This window comes from Phyllobates terribilis, unplaced genomic scaffold (assembly GCF_046119375.1).
Source record: "Phyllobates terribilis strain yellow unplaced genomic scaffold, ASM4611937v1 Scaffold_1__5_contigs__length_1240528914, whole genome shotgun sequence".
NCBI lineage: Eukaryota > Metazoa > Chordata > Amphibia > Anura > Dendrobatidae > Phyllobates > Phyllobates terribilis.
Window position 1 is genome coordinate 745,944,476 of NW_027362761.1, and position 18,798 is coordinate 745,963,273.

The window sequence follows — 18,798 nt, forward strand, 5'->3', positions numbered from 1 at the left end:
GCTTGCCTTTCCACCCGGAAAGTTTTCGGCAGCAGTCCTCTAGGCTGCATCGCGGACCCAGGGGTCGGTTGCGTTCCATTAAATAAAGTTGTCTGCAACTGCCCTCCTAACACATATGATATGATGGTAAACCCCACAGCTCCTTATATATTATGATGGTAAACCCCACAGCTCCTTATATATTATGATGGTACCCCTCACAGACCCTATATAGTATGATGGTACCCCTAACAGACCCCTATGATGGTCCACCTAACAGGCCCCCATATGATATGATGGTAAACCCCACATCTCCTTATATATTATGATGGTACCCCTCACAGCCCCTATATAGTATGATGGTACCGCCAACAGCCCCCTATGTAGTATGATGGTCCCCCAAACAGTACACTATATAGTATGGTGGTCCACCTCACAGCCCCTTATATACTATGATGGTCCAAATCACAGCACCAAATATAGTGTGATCCCCCACAGTCTCCCAAAAATAAAAAAATTCCCTATAATCACCTAATCCAGACACCTCATCCTCCGGAGCGTCTGTCTCCTCTTCTATCCATTCTCGCAGTGGATGTTGGTGGTGCGATGCAGTGACGTCATTGCACCGCCGACGTCCCCTGCTTGGTGCTGGCCTACAGCAGGTCGCAGACAGAAGGGACTCCCTCGGCCTGCTGGGGTAAGTCACAGAACCAGCATCTTTGTACTCCATCACAACTGACAGTATGGGCATCTTGAGCATGCAGATTCTGATAACAATGTAGCAGACAAGGTGGCCCAAACCAGACAGGCCCTTTTGGCATTTGCCAGAATTGTCAGATGGCCAGTCCAGCCCTGCAGTACCGTAATGTTGACTTTGTTTTGAATTATATTTGTGCAGCAATTTTGATCTGTATGTTTCTCCCTTCTTTCCAGCTTGCATCTTATATCTAAAGCGGGCCAATTCATGCATGTAGATGGACTTAACTCCTTGGAATATGATGTCATCAAGCGCATTAGCAACAAACTATATACGAAAATCACAGTTAATGTTGGAATTGAACCATAGCTAACTAGAAACATTTAGTGCAATATATTGATAAGACTTGTTTAATATATTGATGATATGTGTGTAATGTACAGATGATGTGTTTAATGAAATGGCATCTACATTTCAGAGTCTTGGTTATTGACATTCTAAAGGAGGGCTTGTTATTTCTGTTTTATAAAGACTAAATTAGCTGTAATTGATAGGTGATAACTTCTACAAACGGTAAAAACCTTTAAAATTATTTTTTCACATCTGACATATGTCCATCTATAAACATAGCAAAAGGGCAGTGGCATTTATCAGCCAAGATCACAGAAACTAATGCATAACCAGGATGCAGTTGACCCCCAGGAGGAGGTAAAAGGTGAAAATTACTGATTTACTACTCACTGTTTTGTTTTTGTTTTTTTGGGGGGGGGGGTTGGATTTTGTAGAGTTCCTTTATTTCTTTGGCTGTGCTTTTGATTTTACTTTAGTGCGAGCCTGCGTATTTTGGCCAATATATCAACCAATACCTCATATTTATATTATATTTTTCGGCACATTTTATACATTTTACATGGTGCAGCTATGCCCATCAATGACCTTGTAAACTAGCTCTGTTATGCACATATAGAGTGCAGGGCAGCCTGCCTAATCTAATAGCTTAGACTGTAATAGGCAGTTAGCTGGGCACTACTGTGCTATACATGTGTGTGACTTGCACCCAGTGGAGTACCGCCAATGTCGGCAGACCACGCGGCCGCCATGGACTTAGTGAGTCGAGGGGTGGCCCGGTGTCATCACTGGCACTGGATCCTCCCCCCGCCTGGCATCATACTTTCAAGTGTATCAGCATTCTAATCTTGTGGTGCCCATAATAGTGTATGGAGAACTATGTGGTGCCCATAATACTGTATGGAGGACTATGTGGTGCCCATATTACTGTATGGAGGACTATGTGGTGCCCATATTACTGCCTGGAGGACTATGTGGGGGCCCATATTACTGTAAGGAGGGCTATGTGGGGGCCGTTATACTAATTGGAGGGCTATGTGGGGGCCATTATACTAATTGGAGGGCTATGTGGGGGCCATTTTACTATATGGAGGGCTATATGGGGTCCATTATACTATATGGAGGGCAATTAGGATCCATTATACTGTTTACAGGTCTATGTAGGGGGCCCGGTCTATGTGGAGGGGCATTATACTGTTTGAAGAGCTATGTGGAGACCATTATACTGTTTGGAGGGCTATGTGGGGGCTATTATATTGTTTGGAGGGCTATGTGAGGGCCATTATACTGTATGTAAGCAATTATACAGTGTGAAGGTTTTGTGGGGCCCATACAGTAATTCTGTGTAGAGGGCTGTGTGGGGGTCAGTAGGCTGTTTGGAAGGCAGAGAGGGGGCCATTATACTATCTGCAGGGCTAGTGGGGGCCATTATACAGTGTGGATGGTTGTATTGGGGCCATAATACTGTGTGGAGGGGTGTGGAGGTAATCATACTGTATGGAGGCCCATTATACTGTATGGAGGGCTGTGTGGCGATCACAGTTGGGGCATCATACTGTGTTGGGGTTACCATACTTTGCCAGGGGAGGGGTGTAAAGTAGATTCAACATACCATTTGTGTGGAAGGTACTGTGGAAGAATTCACTGTGGGCTTATCATACTGTGTTTTGGGGGGACACTATAGTTGTCATCATACTTTATGGGAGCAATGAAAGGGCAATCTAGGGTTCTATGGGCTTAAATAGGAGGAAAATGACTTTGTAAGGGCTACAAAGTTGTGAAATATGCTCTTCTGTGACCCCGCCGAATATTAAGGTTTGGGGTATTTTTTTTGTGGGGGTCCTAAATAGAACGTCTGCTATGAGGCCCCATTATTTCTATGCATGCCCCTGCTTGCACACACTATTGCAAGCTTCATCTGTGTGGAGTTCTAATACTGGGCTATCACCCCCTTCGTGAACTGGAGTGGTAGTTTCATCAGTATTTTGCACCTGTTACTGTCATCTTTATTAAGAGTGTCTGCTGCATTCTGTTTGTGCATTACGTTTCTGTGACATTTTCTCTACCATTGCCTTTTTCCTATGTTTATAATTGAATTTAGGGGGGAATTTTCTTAAGTTCCTTTATTTCTTTTGCTATGCTTTTGATTTTAAATGTGTCCATTTATGTACCAATAATTTTGTAATTTCTTTACATATCCAAGTAATTCTGAGATTGTTTTTTCATGACATATTGTACTTTACACTAATAGTACATTTAGTTCAATATGCTTTAAATCCATTAAATAAAAACCATGAAATGTACAAAAAAAGTAAATGTGTCTGCCCTTAAACGAAGATAGTCATACCATGCAAAATAGTTGATAATTAACATTTTCCAAATGTCTATTTTATGTCGATATGGCTCTCGTTATTCTTTTGGAGACAGAGACCTTTCAAGTTTAGTAGCAATATTTCAAAGTTTTAAGAAACTTTTTGAAACCTATTTTATTAGGGGCCAACTCATTTCTCAAGTGCCTTTGAGGGACCTATATGTTAAAAAACATCACATTTTAAAAATTGCAACCTTTAACGTTCCTCAACATCCATTGTACATGTATGGCACTGTGGGCATCGTGTTCCTTGAAACTGACATACATGTAGAGTGCAATGATAAAGCTAGCTCACAAGCAACAGCTGCAAGCAATGCCAGAGCCAATCATGGACTTTTAAAGCCTTAGATATTGCTAAATGGATATTTGAGGGAAGGGGCTCCCTATTTAACCCAATTGACACCTCATGCTCACTGATGGTTAACATGGTGACCCTAGGTCAAATAATGGCTTTGGGATCAGCATTCTATGGTGGCCTATTATGCTCAGCAATAAGCCCGATCTAACATGCCTCCTATCAGGGTAAAACTGACATGTCTAACACCCTGTAGTACATGTGTAGAAGCAATTAGACAAGTGAAAATTGAAGTCCTATATTGGGATTATGTAAATAAGTAAAAAACGGCAATAAAACTTGTAAAAATATAAAACACAGTACGAAAAAAAATAAAGGTCAATGATAAAAATGTTATTTCTATGTGAAAACAAAATAAACAAATGTAGTGCACATAATTGGTATTGCCACATCCAGAATGACCAGATCTATGAAACTGTTTCATTACTTAACAAGTATAAAGAACACTGCAAAAAATAAATAGAAAATAAATACATTTAAAAAACCATGGCAAAAAAGCATTTTCATCACAAAATATAGAATTAAAAGTGATTGAAAGGTGTTATATACACAATGCATTGTGAAAATATTTGGCCCCCTTGAACTTTTCTACCTGTTGCCTCATTTCTGGCTTCAAACATAAAGATATAAAATTCTAATTTTTGGGGGAAGAATCAACAACAAGTGGGACACAATCGTGAAGTGGAACGAAATTTATTGGATATTTTAAACTTTTTAAAAAAAATAAAAAATGAAAAGTGGGGCATGCAATATTATTCTGCCCCTTCACTTTCAGTGCAGTAAAGTCACTCCAGAAGTTCAGTGAGGATTAGTGTTAAACCACCCCCATAGTGTTCGGGTTCGGTTCGGTTCGTCGAACACTGGGATGTTCGAGGAACTGTTCGTCGAACACCTTAGAACACCGTCGAACACCGTTAAAACCAATGGCAGGCAAACAAAAACACATAGAAACACATAGAAAACACCTTCAAAGGTGTCCAAAAGCTGACAAACTGCTCAGAAGACGCTCTCTTTAAAAAAGCCGGCCGGCAATTCAGCAGCGGCATACAGCGGTACCCGACAATTTAGACAAGAAGGAATAGAGCATCACACATAGATTAGATGGATAGAAACATGTCAGTCACATATATATGAAGTACAGTGACAGTGTTGGTTACTGTACTTGTCATTTAGTGTAAAGGATTTATTTAAAAAAAATATTAGTGTTTTCATGCACCGTCTCTTTAAAAAAGCCGGCCGGCAATTCAGCAGCGGTACCCGACAATTTATAACAGAAAGAATAGAGCATCACACATAGATTAGATAGATAGAAACATGTCAGTCACATATATAAGAAGTACAGTGACAGTGTTGGTTACTATACTTGTCATTTAGTGTTAAAATAAAGGATTTATTAAAAAAAAAATTGGCGTGGGGTTCCCCGTAATTTTAGTCTCTAGCGGAGGTTAAGCAGACGGCTGGGGCAGATGTTTGAAGCCTGGGAAGGGGGTAATACCCATGGAGCTTCCCAGGCTACTAATATCAGCCCCCAGCTGAATACCTAGCCTTTACTAGCTATTAAAATGGGGGACCCCCCCAAAAAATGATGTGGGGTCCCCCCTATTTTAATAGCTAGCAAAGGCTAGGCAGACAGCTGGGGGCTGATATTAATAGCCCAGGAAGGGTGCCATGAATATTGGCCCCCTCCCAGGCTAGAAACACCAGCCGTCAGCCGTCCTAGAAATGGCGCATCCATAGGATGCGCCAATTCTGGCACTTAGCCTCGCTCTTCCCACTGCCCTGTAGCGGTGGCAGTGGGGTAATAGGGCTGGGGTTGATGTCAGCTTATAATGCCAGCTGACATCAAGCCCAGGTTGGTAATGGAGAGGCGTCTATAAGACACCACCATTACTAACCCCATAGTCAAAGTTAAAAAAAACACAAACACCCAGAATAAAGTCCTTTAATTGAAATAAACACACAATTCTTTATTGTTCTAAATTAAACCATACTTACCATCACGCCCATTCCAGCTGCAGCCAACGATCTCCTGCAATAAAAGAAAAATAATAAAGCAACATCATCCTTACCTTTCGATGGTTCCCAGGACGGCTCCAGCTCTGCTAAATCGAGATGACAGGCTGGACCGCAGCAGAAAGCTGCCATCCAGCTTGCCATGCCGCAGAGACTGAGAAGCGCAGGCATGCTTGCGCTCCTCAGTGTCTGCCTGTGACGGCATCCAGATGAGCCGAGTTCATGTCCAATGAACTAGGCTCACCTCATGCACGTCACTGACAGCGTGGGAAAATTCTCCTGCACTCAGCGCGTCAGCGTGAGAATTCTCCCACGCTGTCAGTGACGTGCATGAGGTGAGCTCATGTCCAATGAACTCAGCTCACCTCATGCACGTCACTGACAGCATGGGAAAATTCTCCTGCACTCAGCGCATCAGCGTGAGAATTTTCCCACGCTGTCAGTGACGTGCATGAGGTGAGCCGAGTTCATTGGACATGAACTCGGCTCATCTGGATGCCGTCACAGGCAGACACTGAGGAGCGCAAGCATGCCTGCGCTTCTCAGTGTCTGCCGCATGGCAAGCTGGATGGCAGCGTTCTGCTGCGGTCCAGCCTGTTATGTGAATGTAGCAGAGCTGAAGCCGTCGTGGGAACCATGGAAAGGTAAGGATGATGTTGCTTCATTATTTTACTTTTATTGCAGAAGACATTGGCTTCAGCTGGAATGGGCGTGATGGTAAGTATGGTTTAATTTAGAACAATAAAGAATTGTGTGTTTATTTCAATTAAAGGACTTTATTCTGGGTGTTTGTGTTTTTTTTTAACTTTGACTATGGGGTTAGTAATGGGGGTGTCTTATAGACGCCTCTCCATTACCAACCTGGGCTTGATGTCAGCTGGCATTATAAGCTGACATCAACCCCAGCCCTATTACCCCACTGCCACCGCTACAGGGCAGTGGGAAGAGCGAGGCTAAGTGCCAGAATTGGCGCATCCTATGGATGCGCCATTTCTAGGACGGCTGACGGCTGGTGTTTCTAGCCTGGGAGGGGGCCAATATTCATGGCACCCTTCCTGGGCTATTAATATCAGCCCCCAGCTGTCTGCCTAGCCTTTGCTAGCTATTAAAATAGGGTGGACCAGACGTCATTTTTTGGGGGGGTCCCCCATTTTAATAGCTATTAAAGGCTAGGTATTCAGCTGGGGGCTGATATTAGTAGCCTGGGAAGCTCCGTGGGTATTACCCCTTCCCAGGCTTCAAACATCTGCCCCAGCCGTCTGCTTAACCTCCGCTTGAGCCTAAAATTACGGGGAACCCCACGCCAATTTTTTTTAAAATAAATCCTTTATTTTAACACTAAATGACAAGTACAGTAATCAACACTGTCACTGTACTTCTTATATATGTGACTGACATGTTTCTATGTATCTAATCTATGTGTGATACTCTATTCTTTCGGTTCTAAATTGTCGGGTACCGGTGTATGCCGCTGCTGAATTGCCGGCTTTTCATGTTTCACTGTGAGCACTGTTCCCATCGATTTGGGCAATCACTGTAATGCCACAACCACCATGGCTGTGGCATTACAGTGAGTGGCAGACAATTCCTGCATGATTGGTGCTCTAAATAGCGCCAGACATGCAGGACACGCTTTTGGTGTACGAACAGTTATCGAACATAACCTCGAACAGCCGAATTTTTTGCAAATCGTTCGGGTTCGTCGAACAACTCGAACACCGCCCAAAACAGCTCAAATTTGAGATTGGCGAACAGTTCTAGTCGAACACCGCTCATCTCTAGTGAGGATCTCTGAATGATCCAATATTGTCCTAAATGACTGGTAATGATAAATAGTATCCACCTGTGTGTAATCAAGTCTCCGTGTAAATGCACCTACTCTGTGTTAGTCTCAGGGTTCTGTTTCAAGTGCAGAGAGCATCATGAAGACCAAGGAACACACCAGGCAGGTCCGAGATACTGTTGTGGCGAAGTTTAAAGCCGGATTTGGATACAAAAAGATTTCCCAAGTTTTAAACATCTCAAGGTGCACTGTGCAAGCGATCATATTGAAATGGAAGGAGTATCAGAACACTGCAATCTACCAAGACCTGGTCGTCCCTCTAAACTTTCATCTCGAACAAGGAGAAGACTGATCAGAGATGCAGCCGAAAGGCCCATGATCACTCTGGATGAACTGCAGAGATCTACAGCTGAGGTGGGAGAGTCTGTCCATAGGACAACAATCAGTCGTACACTGCACAAATCTGGCCTTGATGGAAGAGTGGCAAGAAGAAAGCCATTTCTCAAAGATATCCATAAAAAGTCTCGTTTGAAGTTTGCCACAAGCCACCTGGCAGACACACCAAACATGTGGAATAAGGTGCTCTTGTCAGATGAAATCAAAATCGAACTTTTTGGCCACAATGCAAAACAATATGTTTAGCATAAAAGCAACACAGCTCATCACCCTCAAAACACCATCCCCACTGTCAAACATGGTGGTGGCAGCATCATGGTTTGGGCCTGCTTTTCTTCAGCAGGGACAGGGAAGATGGTTAAAATTGATGGGAAGATCGACGGAGCCAAATACAGGACCATTCTTGAAGAAAAAACCTGTTGGGAATCTGCAAAAGACCTGAGACTGGGACGGAGATTTATCTTCCAACAAGACAATGATCCCAAACATAAAGCAAAATCTACAATAGAATGGTTCAAAAATAAACGTATCCAGGTGTTAGAATGGCCAAGTCAAAGTCCAGACCTGAATCCAATCGAGAATCTGTGGAAAGAGCTGAAAACTGCTGTTTACAAACACCCTCCATCCAACCTCAATGAGCTCGAGCTGTTTTGCAAGGAAGAATGGGCAAGAATTTCAGCCTCTCAATGTGCAAAACTGATAGAGACATACCCCAAGCGACTTGGAGCTGTAATCGCAGCAAAAGGTGGCGCTACAAAGTATTAAATCAAGGGGGCCGAATAATATTGCACGCACCACTTTTCAGTTTTTAATTTGTTAAAAAAGTTTAAAATATCCAATAAATTTTGTTCCACTTCACGATTGTGTCAAACTTGTTGATTCTTCCCCAAAAAATTAGAACATTTTATCTTTATGTTTGAAGCCAGAAATGTGGCAAAAGGTAGAGAAGTTCAAGGTAGCCAAATGCTTTCACAATGCACTGTGTGTATGTATGTATGTATGTATATGTATGTATGTGTAGCACCCTGAGGATTCGGCTGCTACAGGAGTATTGCACCTCAACCCAGAGGTGTGATATTCCACTCCCGGGCAAGGATGGAGTGTGGAACTGAGCTCGGTAGGCTGCATGCACTACACACATCCCATTTCCGAGGAACAGGCCGACGGTACTCCCACTTAGAAATGTGCAGGTACGACCGAGTCTGTTCCTGGCTGGAGTGGGAGGGGGGTGGTACATCCCAAGTAGTGTAGGGGCAGATAGGGGGAGCAGCCTGGGTAAAGATAGGAGCTCATTGGGTGCTGGTCACCTGAGCTCACACATAGAGGGTGTATATAAGGTGGGCACCAACTAAGAACAGGGTCAGATGCAGAGGATCAGATGCAGAGAGGATCAGCTGCAGAGAACAAGTCAGGAGAGGGGAGAAGAAAGATCAAGACCCAGAGTGAGAGAGGAGAAAAGAGAGAGACCCAGAGCACAGAAGAGAAGGACTCTGAGATCCCAACTAAAAGCACCGGGTGAAGAGTCGGCATCAGGGTACCGGAACCCAAGCTGGTGGGGGTAAAAACATTCCCCAGCCAGAGACCGGAGACCGTGGGCAGCGTTTGCCACGGTCACCCATCACATCCACCCCGAAGGCACACCACATGAAGGGTCAGGGAACCCAGGGCCAAGGGTGTCCCAACAGAAGGCCCGAGGGAGCTGGACCTAGGTGGATTACTGGTGGGGACGGCCAGAGAACGGGACAGAAAGAGAGCTCAGGGCCACGCTCCGGACTTGTTTGGGGGTTGGCTGGATCCAGGACCTGGTGGACGCAGCACGGCTCGGGTGGTCACTAGCAGCTGGAGTGACCAGTACAACAACTGCAGTAAGTAAACACCCTTAACTGCACAACCCGACTCTGTCTTCACTGCCGTCTGCACTACACCACCACAACCCCCATCCTCTGCGCCTGTCCCCTCTGAGGCTATACCCCTCCCGTTGGGGGTTATCCCACCAAGCTGCGCACCCACCATCAGCCTCAGCGGACCCTGCTGCAGCGGCGGCCACAGTGACCGCATCACAACGGGTGGCGTAGTCGACACAAAAGAACTCTTAATAACATCTGTAGGACTGCCACATAACACTGAGCTTGACGCCCTGGGCACGGGGCCGGGTCACAGCCGCTCGGAGACTACAACCCCCCATCTGATCCGGTGCCGGGTATTCCCCTCAAAAAGGAATATGTCCCAGGGGGCGCGTCAACTTTGGCGTAGTCGGCAGGATTACGTGCCCGCAACACCCGGGTACTGCGTGCCTGAAGAAAAGTGCAAGTTTACCTCAAAAAGAAGTCTCCTGACGGTTCCGGAGGGTCCCCGCCATCGGACCCCATCACCAGTCGATTCCAGCCGGTTGTCCGCCATTAACAGCTTTTTCCCGCCATCTGCAGAGTTTCCCGCCACTGGGAAGCAATTCCCGCCATTTCCAAAGGTTTCCCGCCTTGGAAGAGCAGCGGACGCCATTATGGGCGTGCCAAAGGAGGGCAAGAGGCCGCCTCCCATCGTGGGCCGGGACAGAAAATGGCGCCAAAAGTGGAAACCGCCCCCACCAACAGAGACTGTGATGCTGGAGGTGTCTGTCAGCGTGAAAGAACTACCCCTGGAGCTGACAGTCACCGAGTTGCCCCGGGACCGCCCTCGAAGTGGGAGGAGACGAAAGAAAAGAGCGAAGATGGGTGCCGCCTGGAGCAGTCTGGAGCGAGCGCACCCGGAGGCAAGAAGCCTGGAGAGGAGTAGCAGAGAAGCTCACCCGGAGATGTCCAGAGAGCAGAGCAGCACCGGCCCGCTGGCCAGGAGCCTGCTGGAAGAAGAGCAGAGCAGCACCGACCCGTTGGTCAGGAGCCTGCTGGACACCACGACCCCACTAGGCCTAGTGGAGGTCCTTGCACAGCTCCCCCGAGACCGGGAGTGTGCGCAGACTGCCCTGGAGGGCCTCGCACGGAGGATGGCCCGGGTACAGCGCGAGATATTGGCGGAGTGGAGCCGGGAGATGGCCCAGCAAGCTGAAACCAAGACCCGGAGCACGCCAGCCAAGATGAGGAGACAGACCGCCTCTGAGGATGGCGCGGGAGGACCCAAGGCCGGAGACGGCGCCGAGGAGGGAGCCGAACGCATGGAGGCAGGTAAAGGGGACGCCTATACCCCAAGCCGTGACACCGCTTGCCTGCCCCAGCTCCCCGTCGCAGAGCCCGAAAGTCCCCCTGCTGTGCCCGAAAACGCCATGTCACCGACGCAGACTAGGCCCCAACCGGAAGCCGCCGCCGCGACCCCTGTGACGTCACACGCCTCGACCCCGAGCGTGACCAAGCAGGAAGTACCACCAGCCTGGTCGCAGGGCCTAGAATTCCCGGGCGCCGCAACACCAACAGCGCCCCCTACCTCCGCGGAGCCTCCGGCCTGGCCGCAAGGCCAGGTAGCCCAGGGCGCCGCCGTCCTAACGGTGCCCTTCACCTTCCAGGTGCCCCAGGCCTGGCCGCAAGGCCTGGGCAACCCGGGCGCCACCACCATCGCGCCCGCACCCGTAAAACCAAGGGTGCCGCGTCTGGGAGAGGACTTGTTTGCCCAGCACACGTGGCCGGACGGGCAGCCTTTCATCTGGCCCCAGAAGTATTATGAACTGGAGCACCAGAGGAGGGTTGGGGCCATGTGTGCACCCCTGATTCCGGCTCCGAAGCCCGTAATAAGGATCTCGCCCCCGCTAGCGGAAGCGCAGTTTGAGTGGGACCCCACCGGAGAAGATCTAATGGGGTTCACTCAGGAAACCAGGGCAGCTGCAGCGGAGCGTGCTGAGTGCTGCCGCCAACAGCTTGAGGAGTTTGCGAGGGAGCGGAGAGAGAGGCGGGTCCGGGAACAGCAAGCTCAAGTGAGGAGCGCGGAGCAGAAGAGCCGGACCAGGAGGGACCCCCGTGCAGCGCATTGTCCCCGCACCATCGGGACAGTGATAAAGTTCAACCAGCAGCACGGGTGGGGCTTCATTAGAGACAACAACACCCCCGGCGACGTCTTTGTCACGCGCAGAGACGTGGAGTCCCATCTGCCGGAGGGGCACAGAGGTCGTGACCTCTACATCGGAGACGAGGTCACCTTCACCCGGCACAAGTGTGCCAAAGGACCTTACGCCCTCCACGTACACCGCCTGACGGAGGAGGAGTTGCGGTGCGAGGAGGAGGAGCAAGAGGACCCGGACGGGTCTGAAGTTACCACCAGCAGCACGGGTGGGGCTTCATTAGAGACAACAACACCCCCGGCGACGTCTTTGTCACGCGCAGAGACGTGGAGTCCCATCTGCCGGAGGGGCACAGAGGTCGTGACCTCTACATCGGAGACGAGGTCACCTTCACCCGGCACAAGTGTGCCAAAGGACCTTACGCCCTCCACGTACACCGCCTGACGGAGGAGGAGTTGCGGTGCGAGGAGGAGGAGCAAGAGGACCCGGACGGGTCTGAAGTTACCACCAGCAAAAAGCAAAGAGCAGGAGGAAGACGCCGTTGAGTGCGGCAGAGAAGTGCTGTAAATAAGTTACCCAATCGGGGTATAAAGAAACTGAAACTGTTGTTGCTAATATAGTCCCCGTTGGGACCAGCCGAGTGAACTGTTTACCCGTTAACCCCTTAATCCCACAGGCTGAGGACTGTGAGCAGCCATTCCCTTCCCTCTACCTGGCCGAGGACTGAGAGCGGCCAACTTCCAACTTCCCCTGTATATAGTTGCGCGTCCTAAAGCGCCCCCTACCGGTTTTATAGGAAAACCAGTTTTTCTAAGAGACTGTCGCACTTTTCCCGGACACACGTTGCACAGTGTCCGGAGGAGGAGGAACCAGAAACAAGAGACGACGAGAAAGTTTTATCTGCTAAGATATGTTATTTATATAATGTTTTATATGTTTTATATGTTTATAAAAATTTGTATGTTTTGGTGATGTTTTTGTCTTTACAGCCCGAGGACGTGCTGTGATTTACCAGGGGGGAATGTAGCACCCTGAGGATTCGGCTGCTACAGGGGTATTGCACCTCAACCCAGAGGTGTGATATTCCACTCCCGGGTAAGGATGGAGTGTGGATCTGAGCTCGGTAGGCTGCATGCACTACATACATCCCATTTCCGAGGAGCAGACCGACGGTACTCCCACTTAGAAATGTGCAGGTACGACCGAGTCTGTTCCTGGCTGGAGTGGGAGGGGGGTGGTACATCCCATGTAGTGTAGGGGCAGATAGGGGGAGCAGCCTGGGTAAAGTTAGGAGCTCATTGGGTGCTGGTCACCTGAGCTCACACATAGAGGGTGTATATAAGGTGGGCACCAACTAAGATCAGGGTCAGATGCAGAGGATCAGATGCAGAGAGGATCAGCTGCAGAGAACAAGTCAGGAGAGGGGAGAAGAAAGATCAAGACCCAGAGTGAGAGAGGAGAAAAGAGAGAGACCCAGAGCACAGAAAAGAAGGACTCTGAGATCCCAACTAAAAGCAGCGGGTGAAGAGTCGGCATCAGGGTACCGGAACCCAAGCTGGTGGGGGTAAAAACATTCCCCAGCCAGAGACCGGAGACCGTGGGCAGCGTCTGCCACGGTCACCCATCACATCCACCCCGAAGGCACACCACATGAAGGGTCAGGGAACCCAGGGCCAAGGGTGTCCCAACAGAAGGCCCGAGGGAGCTGGACCTAGGTGGATTACTGGTGGGGACGGCCAGAGAACGGGACAGAAAGAGAGCTCAGGGCCACGCTCCGGACTTGTTTGGGGGTTGGCTGGATCCAGGACCTGGTGGACGCAGTACGGCTCGGGTGGTCACTAGCAGCTGGAGTGACCAGTACAACAACTGCAGTAAGTAAACACCCTTAACTGCACAACCCGACTCTGTCTTCACTGCCGTCTGCACTACACCACCACAACCCCCATCCTCTGCGCCTGTCCCCTCTGAGGCTATACCCCTCCCGTTGGGGGTTATCCCACCAAGCTGCGCACCCACCATCAGCCTCAGCGGACCCTGCTGCAGCGGCGGCCACAGTGACCGCATCACAACGGGTGGCGTAGTCGACACAAAAGAACTCTTAATAACATCTGTAGGACTGCCACATAACACTGAGCTTGACGCCCTGGGCACGGGACCGGGTCACAGCCGCTCGGAGACTACAACCCCCCCCCATCTGATCCGGTGCCGGGTATTCCCCTCAAAAAGGAATATGTCCCAGGGGGCGCGTCATATGTACTGTATGTATGTGTATATATATATATATATATATATATATAATATTAGTGGGTAAGATAAGTATTGAACGCATCTCCTATTTTCTAAGTAAATATATTTCTAAAGGTGCTATTGACATGATGACATGAAATTCTCACCATATGTCTGACAACATATCCAATCCACACAGGCACATAAATCAAACCATAGATGTCAATAAATTAAGCTATGTGTAATAATGAGAAATGACACAGGGAAAAAAGAATTGAATATGCTTACTGAAATGTAATACTTCGCACAAAAGCCTTTGGTGATGAAAGGTTAATTGACTTTTCATTTCTAGCATACTACGGAGGTTCAGTCCTGGGCTGATCGCTTTCACCACCCCCTCAGCCATATGGTAGTGAAGCTATTCACATGTGGTCGCTGACCAATGATTGTAAACTACAAGGCCGGTATTTAAAACAGTGGGCATGCGTCAGACGTATCAGATATTACTGCGGTACAAAATCCAGCAATTTGTAGGGAACATGTAGTAAAATATTTTACATTTTAAATGGACAAGGCGCGTGGCAAAGGATCGGAAAGTGGACATGATGGTGATGGTGCATGCAGAGACCGAGGTCGTGGGCAAGCTGAAATGTGCCACAACAAGCACCCACATCTTGTCGCCCTACCTTCCAGTCCTAATTACTAGGGGACCACAGCACACCACTCTTGAAAGCCAAAGCAGTGTCAAAAGGTTGTTGGTTGGATAGCAGATAATATTTGTCAAACATCTGTGCCATCTTCCAAAACTTTGAGGACTCCACCAAGATGGTGAGCGGTGATGACGCCATAATTAGCACCACCATCCCGCTTCTCTGTCTTCTGAAACGATCGCTGCTCACAATTAAAGAGGAGGCATTGCAGGCTGATCACGATGAGATGTTGTACCATCTGTTCAGGGTGGATGGCCTCAGGAGAGGGAGGAGGAGGAGGAGGAGGAGAGCATGGTTAGTCGTCCTCTTGGTGAGGACACGAAAGTCTTACCTGTTAGCAGTCTGGCACACATGGCTGAGTTTATGCTACGCTGCCTTTCCTGTGACCCTCGCGTTGTTCAAATTTTTTTGACAGTCATTACTGGTTGGTGACACTTCTAGACCCATGCTACAAGGAGAACTTTCTATCTCTCATTCCCGTGGCGGTGAGGTCTACTAAAATGTTGCAGTACTAGAAGGCCCTTGTTGCCAAATTATTAAAAAATTTCCCATCTGAAAACGCTGGCGGCAGAGGTCACAGTTCATTGGATAACCAAGGAGTACAGGTAAGAGAGGCACAAATACGATCCAGCAGAGGCAGGGGAACACTGTCAAAGGTCTGGGACAAGTATAGGAGGCCCACTCCTTAACAATAGGAAAAGATTTCCTCTAAGTCTCTTCCAATGGTCATTAGAGTGCGTCCAAATTTTTGGCAGCTCTTGCAGTCACTGCATAATAATAATAGTATAGGAGATCCGCTCCTTGATAATGGGAGGATTTTTTTAACTGAGGCCCTCCACTGTCTCTTCAAAGGGGTATTAGGGTGCGTCCACATATTTGGCAGCCCTTGCATTCACTGCATAGGCAATAACAGTATAGGAGACTCGCTCCTTTATAATGGGAACATTTTTTTAACTGAAGCCCTCCTCTATGTCTCTTCAAAGGGGTATTGGGGTGCGTCCACATGTTTGGCAGCCCTTGCATTCAATGCATAGGCAAAAAAAGTATAGGAGACCCACTCTTTAATAATGAGAACGTCAAAGCATAGCCGGCTGATGTCCCTCTAACAATAGTAAGGGCCGACTGCTGGCCCTGTAAAAATAGGCTTTGTGACTATGAGTCCCTCCTTCAGAAATGAAACAGGATGTGTCTGATCATGTCTCACACACCACATGGGCAGATAAGGTAGTAAAATGATACAATGACATTTACTGGTGAATGTATTTTTCACCTTTGAAAGCAATGCAAAAGTGCAAAAACACATCAAAAAGGCTATGTGTGAACAAAGCCCAAGGTGTGGAGGAGAATTTTTTTTGCCTAATATACAAGTCATTACCCTGGAAAGAATGTCCCTTGACTTTTTCCAGGAAAATCCTTTTTGGTTTATTTTTTTATGTTTTATTTTGAGTCCATAAAAGTGCCGTAATACTGTGACAACATTGTTTACAGCAGTGACCCTCAGAGTCTCATATGCTTCCAGGGGTCTCCCCCATGCTGTTCCCTTATCATTTGAGAACTGTTCCTATCAATTTGGCCAATTTTTAGGCTCCCTCCAGACATCCGGGGGGGGGGGGCGCCAGAAAAATGTTCGAGTATTCCATTGACTTACATTGGGCTCATTGCTCGGGTTGAGCACCCGAGCATTACTATTTGCTCAAACTGAGCAGCGAGCCCCTGAGCATTTCAGTTCTCACTCATCACTAATCTCTAAAGCACACGCCAGCAGACAACTCTTAGCCACCATTAATGAACAGATGGATGAGCTGGGGGAGAAAGAAGCTGTAGATGTCATTGGGATGTTCCTCCAGGAGCTAACACAGTTTCTAACCAGGTTGAAATTGAAAGATGGAGGGGTGGTGCCAATCACCAAGAGTGGAAATCTCCTTCCGCAGACAGGACTACAGGAATTGAAAGAACAATTCAAAGCCTTAAAAACAGCCATGCAGGAATCTTCCAAAATCTCTGAACTAGTGACAGACTCTGACAGAACCTTTAACCTGCTTGGGTTAGATAACTCAGGAAAGACAGACCTCTCTAACACCACAAATCACAATAAGGAAAGAGTTCAAGATCCTGGGACAGATTGGAGAGCGTGAGCTGAAAGAGAAACTGTCTTACATGAACTTGTTGCACCAGATCGATGCAGGATTGCAGAAAGGCTACAAGCCAGACAGATCATTGAGGGGGTGGTGAAAGCGATCAGCCCAGGACTGAACCTCCGTAGTATGCTAGAAATGAAAAGTCAATTAACCTTTCATCACCAAAGGCTTTTGTGCGAAGTATTACATTTCAGTAAGCATGTTCAATTCTTTTTTCCCTGTGTCATTTCTAATTATTACACATAGCTTAATTTATTGACATCTATGGTTTGATTTATGTGCCTGTGTGGATTGGATATGTTGTCAGACATATGGTGAGAATTTCATGTCATCATGTCAATAGCACCTTTAGAAATATATTTACTTAGAAAATAGGAGATGCGTTCAAAACTTATCTTACCCACTAATATTATATATATATATATATATATATATATATATATATATATACACACACACACACACACATACACACACACATACATACATACAGTACATACATACATATACATACATACACACAGTGCATTGTGAAAGCATTTGGCCCCCTTGAACTTCTCTACCTTTTGCCACATTTCTGGCTTCAAACATAAAGATATAATGTTCTAATTTTTTGGGGAAGAATCAACAAGTTTGACACAATCGTGAAGTGGAACAAAATTTATTGGATATTTTAAACTTTAACAAATTAAAAACTGAAAAGTGGGGCGTGCAATATTATTCGGCCCCCTTGAGTTAATACTTTGTAGCGCCACCTTTTGCTGCGATTACAGCTCCAAGTCGCTTGGGGTATGTCTCTATCAGTTTTGCACATTGAGAGGCTGAAATTCTTGCCCATTCTTCCTTGCAAAACAGCTTGAGCTCATTGAGGTTGGATGGAGGGTGTTTGTAAACAGCAGTTTTCAGCTCTTTCCACAGATTCTCGATTGGATTCAGGTCTGGACTTTGACTTGGCCATTCTAACACCTGGATATGTTTATTTTTGAACCATTCTATTGTAGATTTTGCTTTATGTTTGGGATCATTGTCTTGTTGGAAGATAAATCTCCGTCCCAGTCTCAGGTCTTTTGCCGACTCTCAACAGGTTTTTTCTTCAAGAATGGTCCTGTATTTGGCTCCGTCCATTTTCCCATCAATTTTAACCATCTTCCCTGTTACTGCTGAAGAAAAGCAGGCCCAAACCATGATGCTGCCACCACCATGTTTGACAGTGGGGATGGTGTTTTGAGGGTGATGAGCTGTGTTGCTTTTATGCTAAACATATCGTTTTGCATTGTGGCTAAAAAGTTCGATTTTGATTTCATCTGACAAGAGCACCTTGTTCCACATGTTTGGTGTGTCTGCCAGGTGGCTTGTGGCAAACTTCAAACGAGACTTTTTATGGATATCTTTGAGAAATGGCTTTCTTCTTGCCACTCTTCCATCAAGGCCAGATTTGTGCAGTGTACGACTGATTGTTGTCCTATGGACAGACTCTCCCACCTCTGCTGTAGATCTCTGCAGTTCATCCAGAGTGATCATGGGCCTTTCGGCTGCATCTCTGATTAGTCTTCTCCTTGTTCGAGATGAAAGTTTAGAGGGACGACCAGGTCTTGGTAGATTGCAGTCTTCTGATACTCCTTCCATTTCAATATGATCGCTTGCACAGTGCTCCTTGAGATGTTTAAAACTTGGGAAATCTTTTTGTATCCAAATCCGGCTTTAAACTTCGCCACAACAGTATCTCGGACCTGCCTGGTGTGTTCCTTGGTCTTCATGATGCTCTCTGCACTTGAAACAGAACCCTGAGACTATCACAGA

General features: G+C 47.1%; 1 protein-coding gene across 2 annotated transcripts in view; it reads left to right on the forward strand.

Moving 5' to 3' along the window:
• The window catches only part of LOC141170686 (beta-1,4-galactosyltransferase 1-like), a 668,956-nt gene extending 665,696 nt beyond the window's left edge, over positions 1-3,260 (forward strand). For both annotated transcript variants that reach the window (XM_073655176.1, XM_073655177.1), the window contains one exon: positions 913-3,260. In XM_073655176.1, the coding sequence (XP_073511277.1) occupies positions 913-1,045 (133 nt within the window). In that variant the 3' untranslated portion in view covers positions 1,046-3,260. The remainder of the gene's footprint in view (positions 1-912) is intronic.
• Positions 3,261-18,798: the final 15,538 nt, after the last annotated feature.